This window comes from Phocoena phocoena, chromosome X (assembly GCF_963924675.1).
Source record: "Phocoena phocoena chromosome X, mPhoPho1.1, whole genome shotgun sequence".
In the NCBI taxonomy this organism is placed as follows: Eukaryota; Metazoa; Chordata; class Mammalia; order Artiodactyla; family Phocoenidae; genus Phocoena; species Phocoena phocoena.
The window spans coordinates 85494391-85502712 of record NC_089240.1 but is presented as its reverse complement, the minus strand read 5'-3'; the positions used below and the strand labels follow the sequence as shown (position 1 = coordinate 85502712).

The following is an 8322-nucleotide window of genomic DNA, read 5'->3' as shown; positions in this document are numbered from 1 at the left end:
TGGTGGTAACTTCCTAAGTGGTGTTCCAATCTCCAGTGGCCAATCCTGTCCCCACCCCAACTCTGACCCATTCTGCACGCAAGTCAGTCACATAATGTTCCTTTCATCTTGTCACTCCTCTGGTCACAAAAGGCTTTCGTGTCTCCCAGAAGTGGGTAGAATATACAGACACCTCAGTTTAGAAATCAGGGATCCTCCATGAATGGGACTCACCCAACTGCTGGACTGTATTTTCCATCACTCCCCTCCCCACACTTTGTACTCCAGGCAGGCCAGTCTCTGTGGAGCAAAATTCCCACCTCCATGCCTTTCTTCCCATCACTCCTCCCTCCTCCAATGCCCTTCTGCCCTGTTTTTATCCTGTCTTTCATGCCCAGCTTACTCAAGTGCCCCCTCCTCTGCAAAACTTTCCCTGAACACTGTTGCATGCAGAAGTTTCTTCTGCCTTTAAGCACTAATAGGAAACAGCTGGCTATGATCATAGGCTCTTGGGTTTTGTTAGTATCTTTTTGTTTCCATACATCTTGCCTTTCCAAATAGATCACAGATTCAAGGACAAAGACGTGTCTTTTTTTTCTGCTTAAAACACACAACTTTATTGATGACATAAAAATAAAGTCTCAAATGTATAAACATAAGTCCACACAAAGGACCAAAGATTACCTTACTTATGAAGAATCAGCTCAGTTTCTGCTCATGAAGCATACCAAAAATATCTCAATCCAGACAAGGTAAAAATCAACACATGTATTTTCAGTACAAAATTGAATTCATTTGGTGTTCATAAAATGGTCCAGCTAACGACCATCATAAGCAACATCACTTTAGAAATTATAATGCAATTTACAATGTGCATTACTTCCAGGCTGCAAAACCAAAATATTACTCAAATTTGTTTGGAAAATTACAACTAATCAGAGTTTACTTAATAATAGCTCAACTCTTTCTTTCACCTCAGGGTCATTGTATTCTGCTGCTAAGACTCGAAGTTTCTTGGCACATGCTTTAGGTCGTTGGAATATGAAATAAAGGGAATTTTTACTGAACTTGTCCTGGGTAAATACTTTTGCTCTTCTTTTAAAATGGTAATTTATATTTTCAAATAGTGAAAGAGCATTAAGAATATTTTCCTTTGTCTCTTTCTTGCTAAAGATATTAATCAGTGATGCTGGTGCATTGGCAATGAGCAAGTCTTTTGTCATAGATGGATTTTTAGAGAAATTTAAAAGCATTCCCAAAATATGGTCTTTAGTTTCTCCACTTCCCACAGTTAACAAACGAAGAAATTCTGAAATGTAATTTGTAACCATATGCTGATATTCACTAATAATAGTCAGGTGCTTTATCAATCTCAATCCAGCCAGCTGCACATTTGAATTCAAGGGGTAGGTGATGGTGTCTTCACATACTTGGTTTAAGTATGTTTTAACCTTCCTGTGATTTTCAGCAGCCACCGAGATGTTATTCAGTGCATTTAAAGCCTTCTGCCTAACACTGGGGTAGGGATTATTGAGCAAGCCTTCAATGATTGAGATTCTACCTGCATTACGAATGACTTCATGGGAGAATGGGTAATCACGGCTGTTATACAGAGCATTATTGGCTATTTCATGAATAGAAGGATCTTCAGTCATCTCAATCATGCAAATGAGTTTTTCAAGCTCTCGTGGATCCATATTAGTTTCATGTCTACAGCGGCAGGCCCAAGGCTGAGTTTTCTCCCCAGACCTGATCTGCTTTCTGAGCTCATCTTCAGGTGGGAAGCAGGATTCATTTTGATATGGAAATTTCATTTCTGTCCAGATCATGGCTCCCGCCCATGACCCCATTCCTGCCCCAGGGACCATAGATGGATATGTGACTCTTGACTCAGCTGACTTTTTGGCTTTAGTCTTAGGTGCAGATTTGTCCTCACTTCTGTTTTCATTACTATCCCAGAAACAAGACTTTACATCGACTCCACCAGCAGCTTCAAGCTTATCCTTGGTGCTGGCCTTATCTCCAGCCCTATGCTCAAAATTGACATCTTTCTCACGCTTCGATCTGAATGCATTACTGTTCTCACTCTCAGCCCAAAACAAGGACCTTAAACTTATCTCCTCAATATCAGGGCTGGATGCTCTACTTAGCTCATCCTCATCTACATCTCCAGCCAAAGTCCAGGACCCCATGCCAGCCTCTTCCCCAACCCCAAGCCTAGACCCTGTAGTGGCTGTATCTCCATCCCAGAGCCAAGACTCCTGCCTGACCTCAGCCCCAACCCCAGCCCCAGCCTCAGCCCCCACACAGGAATCCATACAGGCAGCCTCATCAGATCTGATCCAGGACCCAATACTGTTTTTGTTCTCAGCCCCAAATCTAGAACTAATGATAGCCTCTTCCCTAACCACTGAGCTGGATTCAATACTGGCCTCATTTTTATCTCCAGAGCTAGACACAATACCAGCTTCTTCCCCTCTCCAGAACCAAGACCCTGTACTAGCCTCACTCCCAGCCCCAAACCAGGATCCTTCATTGGCCTCTGTCCCAGCACTCACCTGAGACCTTCTACTGGTCTGGTCTCCAGGCCTAGCCCAGGAACCTCCACTTTCCTGCTCTTCAGGCCCTAAGCTAGACCCTCTACTGGCCTCATTCCCAGGCTTAGACCCAGCCCAGGATTTTCCACAAGCCTGATCCCCAGTGCCAGCCCAGGAGGCTCCTCCACTGGCCTGATCCTCAAACCCAGGTTTGGAACAGCTACCAGCTTGATTCCCAGCCACAATCCAGGACCTTCCACTGGCCTGACTCCCAGTACCAACCCAGGACCCACCACTGGCCTGGTCTGCAAGCCCTGGACTAGACCCTCCAATGGCATGGTCCTGAGCACCAGACCAGAACGCTCCTCCACTGGCCTGATCCTCAAATCCAGGTTTGGAACAGCTACCAGCCTGATCCCCAGCCCCAGCCCAAGACCCTCCACTGACCTGACTCCCAGTATCAGCCCAGGACCCACCACTGGACTGGTTCATGGGCCCAAGCCCAGGCCCTCCAATGGCCTGGCCACTAGCCCCAACCCAGGAACCTCCTGTATTGGCCTGACTCCCACTGCAAGCATAGAACCATCCAGTGAACTGATCCTTGAGCACTGGCCTGGATCCTCCACTGGCCTGGTCCCCAATGCCAGCCCAAGAATCTCCAACGGACTGGTCCCTGGGCCCCAGTGTAGACCCTCCACTAGCCTGGCCCCCACTGTCAGCCCAAGACACTCTTCCAGATTTGGCCTGATCCTCATATATAGGCTTTGTCTCACCACCAGCCTGATGCCCAGGTCCAACCCAGGACCCTTCATTGGCCTGGTCCACAGCCCCAACCAAGAAACCTCCACTGGCTTGGTCCCCAGAGTCAGCCCAAGATCCTCCACTGGACTGGTCCTCAGGCCCCAACCTAGTCCCTCCACCAGCCTGGCTACCAGCCCCAGCCAAAGACTCTTCTTCACTGACCTGATCCTTAAATCCAGGCTGGGACCCACCACCAGGCTGATCACGAGTCCCAGTCCAAGAACCCCCACTGGCCTGATCCACGGCCCCCACCAAGAATCCTTCACTGGCCTGGTTCCCAGTGCCAGTCCAGGACCCAACACTGGACTGGTCTGCAAGCCCTGGCCTAGACCCTCTATTGGGCTGTTCTCCAGCTGTAACCCAGGACCCACCACTGGACTCATCCACAAGCCCTAGCCCAGACCCTCCACTGGCTTGGTCTGCAGTGTCAGCCCAGGCCCTTCCACTGGACTGGTTTTCAGGCCCCAGCCCAGCTCCAGCCCAGGACACATTTTCATTGGTCTGATGCTCAAGTCTAGGCTTGGATCCACCACCAGACAAATCACTAGTCCCAACCCAGGATGCACCGCCAGAAAGATCACTAGTCAGAATCCAGGACCCTCCAGTAGCCTGGTCCACAGCCACAGCCCAGTACCCAATGTTAACCACATTCCCAGCTGTAGCCTGAGCCCAGGACCCTCCATTAGCCTGAATCCCAGCCCCATCCTGGGACCTTCCACTGGCCTGTGCCTCAGCCCCAGCCCAGGATGCTCCATTGGCCTGATTCTCAACCACAGTCCAGGACACTCCAATGGTCTCTCCCCCAGTCCAGGATACCCCACTGGCCTGGCCCCCAGCCCAGGAACTCTCACTGGCCTGAGCTCCATTCCAGGGCACCACAACAGCCTGGTTGCCAGTGCCAGCCCAAGAAGCCCCACTAGCCTGGTTCTCAGCCACAGTCCAGGACCCTCCAACAGCCTTGTTCCCAGCCTCTACCCAGTAACCCCCACTGGCCTGGCCTGCAGCCCAGGACTGTTCACTGGCATGACTCCCAGCCCAGAGCCCTCCACTGGTCTGGTCCCCAGCTCCAGCCCAGGATTGAATACCAACCTCATTCTCACCCCTAGCTGCACTCCAGGATTCAACATTGGCTTCATTCTCATCATCAGCCCAGGACATGCTATTCTCCCAGTATCCATCCCTAGCCTGAAACCTAAATTTGATCCACCGCTCAGAAGCAATCCAGTCCTCAACACCAATCCCATTCCAGTAGTAGTCATGGACCTTAGGCTGAGACTTTTTGCAGGCCTGAGTGCCTGCCCCACCCTCACTCTCAGAAGTGGGCGTGGCCTTAGCCTTCGGCTTTGGCTTTACAGAGGCATCTCCTGTGGCTTCTGCCTCAGACTTACGCATAGCCTTGTCCTTTGCCCCATACGAGGTCTTACTCTGGGAATGGGCTACAGACTGACGCTGGTCAGAGCCCATCGTACATGCACCAGCCTCTACCTTAGACTCAGCAACATGATTGCCCCTAACCTTACTCCTGGCACCAAGCAAGGCCTCACCCTGGGAATTGGCCACAGCCTGGGGTGGGGCAGAGCCTGTTGTACCTGGTCCAGTCCCTGCTTTAGACACAGCATTGGGATTGCCCTTGACCTTACTCCTGGCACCAAGCAAGGCGTCACCCTGGGAACTGGCCACAGCCTGGGGCTGAGTAGAGCCTGTTTTATCTGTCTGAGGCTGGGCAGAGTCTGCTGTATCTGGCCCAGCCCCTGCCTTAGGCACAGCACTGGGATTAGCCCGGACCTTATTCTTAGTACCACACAAGGCCTCACCCAGGGAACTGGCTGCAGCCTGGGGCTGAGCAGAGCCCTTCGTATCTGTCTTAGACCCTACCTTAGACACAGCATTGGGATTGCCCCGGACCTTATTCTTAGTACCATATAAGGTCTCACCCTGGGAATTGGCTGCAGCCTGGGGCTGGGCAGAGCCCTTTGTATCTGGCCCAGACCCTACCTTAGACACAGCATTGGGATTGCCCCGGACCTTATTTCTGGCACCAGGTAAGGCTTCACCTTGGGAATTAGACTCAGCTTGGGGCTGAACAGAGCCCACTGTATCTGGCCCAGACCCTACCTTAGACACATCATTGGGATTACCCCTGACCTTATTCTTGGCACCAGGCAAGACCTCACCCTGAGAATTGGCCACTGATTGGGGCTGGACAGTGTTTGCTGTATCTGTTTGAGGCTGGGCAGAACACGTTGAATCTGGCCCAGCCCCTGCTTTAGACATAGCATTGGGATTGCCCCGGACCTTATTCTTAGTAGCAGACAAGGCTTCACCCCAGGAATTGGCCACAGCCTGGGGCTGAGCAGAGCCTGTTGTATCTGTTTGAGGCTGGGCAGAGCCCTTTGTATCTGGCCCAGCCCCCGCCTTAGACACAGCATTGAGATTGCTCCTGACTTTAATCTTGACACCAGGCAAAGTCTCACCTTGGGAATTGGCCACAGCTTGGGGCTGGGCAGAGTTCTTTGTATCTGATCCAGTCCCTGCTTTAGACACAGCATTAGGATTGCCCTGGATCTTATTCTTAGTACCACACAAGGCCTCACCCTGAGAACTGGCCACAGCCTGGGGCTGAGCAGTGCTTGTTGTATCTGTTTCAGACTGGGCAGAGCCCTTTGTATCTTGCCCAGTACCTGCCTTAGACACAGTATTGGGATTGCCCCGGACTTTATTCTTGACACCAGGCAAGGCTTCCCCTTGGGTATTGGCCATAGCCTGGGGCTGTGCAGAGCTCTTTGCATGTGGCCCAGCCCCTGACTTAGACACAGCATTGGGATTGTCCTGGACCTTCTTCTTGGCACCAGGCAAGGCCTCGCCCTGGGAACTGGCCATTTCCTGAGGCTGACCACAGGCCCTTAGTTCTGCCTTAGCCCCTGCCCCAGAAATGGTATCAGGATCACCCCTGCCATCAGTCCTGGAATCAGGGAAAATTTCAGCTTGGGCCTTGACCCCAGCTTGAGGCTGTGCACAGGTTTTCATGTCTGCTCCGACCCCTGCCTTACACTTGCCTTTGGCTTTGCCCCTAGCTTTACCTCTGGTACTAGGTAGAGCCTCAGCCTGGCTCTTAGTGGAAGTCTGAGACTGTGCCTTTGTGTCTGTCCCATCCTCTTCTTTAGACTTGGTGTTGGCATTGCCCTGAGCCTTAATCCTGTCATCAGGCAAGGCATCAGCCTGGACATTGGCCTTAGGCTGAGGCTGTGTATAGGACTCAGTGTCTGTCCCAACCCCCACCTTAGATATGGCATTGGAATTGCCTCTACCCTTACCCCTGGCATCAGACGTAGCCTCAGCCTGAGCACTGGCTACAGCTTGAGGCTGAGCGGCAGCCCTCGTGTCAGCTCCAGTCATTGCCTTAGATGTGACATTGTTATTTCCCCTATCATCAACCCTGGCACTAGACATTGTCTCAGCCTGTTTCTTGGTCACAGTCTGAGATTGTGTAGAAGCACTTGTACCTGCCCCAACCCCTGCCTCACACATGGCATTGGTATTAACCCCAGCATCAACCATTGCCCCAGGCACAGCTTCAGTCTTGGCTACAATCTGAGACTGAGCAGAAGCCCTCATATCTGCCACAGACCCTGCCTGAGACGCAGTTTTGCAATTCCCCTTGGCCTCAACCCCAGTACCAAGCATGTCGTCAACCTGCATCTTGGCCACAGCCTGAGACAGTGCACAGGACTTCATGTCTGCTCCAGATTCTGCCTTGGACTTGGTGTTATGATTTCCCTTAGCATCAACTGAGGTACCAGACCTGGCCTCAGACTGAGTCTTGGCCACACTCACAGTCTCTTCCAGGGCTCTCAACTTGGTCTCAGCCACACTTCCAATCTTGTTTATGGTACCCATCTTGGCCACTTCCCTGATTACTGCCAAGGCCTCATTCTGTGTCACCATCACTCTGTTCATTTCTGTCTCTTTTTCAGCCAATATACGAGTTTCTGCTTTGGTCTGGGTCATTGCTTCTTTCTTGGTCTCTGCCCTAGCACCAAGTGCCCAAGCTTTAGCCTTGGTCTGGGTCACTGCCTCTTTCTTGACTAGTCTCCCAGACTCAGAGTCAGTTTGGGTCACTGCTTCTTTCATGGCCACTTCACTGGCTTTGGCCTCAGTCAGAATCATTGCCTCTGTTATGACCACTGTTCCAGCCACTGTCTTGGCCTCAGATTGGGTCTCTGTCTCTGCCTCGGCCCATGCCTTGGCTTGAGAGTTGGCTTTGATTCTGGCTGTAGCAGTGGTATTAGTCTCTACTTCAGCCCCAGCCCCACCTCCTGCTCCAGTTTCTGCTCCAGTCTTGGGCTTGGATCTAGTCTCAATCTCTGTCCCAACCATGGCTTCACACATCGCCAAGGTCTGGTTCTGTATCCCAACCACAGTCTCCATTTTGACTCTGGACCCATTTCTGGCAAGTCTCCTCACACTCTGGGCTCTTCCCTTGGTTAATCTGTAAATGCAGTAGCAAGCACCAGCCCAGATCATCAGTCCTGCGGTCACCCAGCCCACTTCCTGAACACGACCCATGTAATCACCCTTGCTGAAGACACGAACAAGGTACAGAGGGGCTCAATCAGGCTGCGAAAAGTGGGTAGTAGGTCTGCGCATAGGCCTGTGAGGGTGTTGGTCTTCAGCCACTCAAAGGCCACTACAGTTGCCACTGGAGGTGGACCTAGAAGTGGAGGAAGGAAATGCACTAAAATTTCTCTTCTAATTCTGTGCATCACACAGATAGATACAGAAGGACAGGAAAGTGTAAAAATGATGTGCTTGGTGGAAGAAAAGGATGATTAGCAAATTCTCTCTCCATCCCTTTTATTTTATCTCCTCTCCATCTTCCCCAGTGCCCAACAATTTCCCCCAAGGTACTTCTGTACACATTTCCTTATACCAAATGAACAGTGGAAAGGATGGTGGTAAGGCTGACTATGAATGGTAAAGACTGGGAAGCCCTCAGACTTCGATT

The 8322-nt window shown here is 51.1% G+C and overlaps 1 protein-coding gene across 1 annotated transcript; it reads right to left on the bottom strand.

Annotated features, from left to right (window-relative positions):
- Nucleotides 1-914: 914 nt before the first annotated feature.
- Nucleotides 915-7883, bottom strand: ARMCX4 (armadillo repeat containing X-linked 4). The gene is made up of 4 exons (XM_065901323.1): nt 4323-7883; nt 4053-4286; nt 3678-3980; nt 915-3551 (listed from the first exon to the last, which is right to left on the bottom strand). The coding sequence occupies exons 1-4, from the start codon at nt 7881-7883 to the stop codon at nt 915-917; spliced, it is 6735 nt and encodes a 2244-aa protein (XP_065757395.1).
- Between the last annotated feature and the right edge of the window lie 439 nt (nt 7884-8322).

Bases quoted from the DNA above. Each gene is read 5' to 3' on its own strand.
- ARMCX4 (XM_065901323.1), bottom strand. From the start codon at position 7,883: ATGGGTCGTGTTCAGGAAGTGGGCTGGGTGACCGCAGGACTGATGATC. The intron at 3,981-4,052 runs GCTGAGGCACAG...TCCTGGGCTCAG, and splicing joins ATGGAGCATCCTGGGCTGGG to GCTACAGCTGGGAATGTGGT. The intron at 3,552-3,677 runs GTTACAGCTGGA...GCCGTGGATCAG, and splicing joins AGTCCAGTGGTGGGTCCTGG to GCCAGTGGGGGTTCTTGGAC.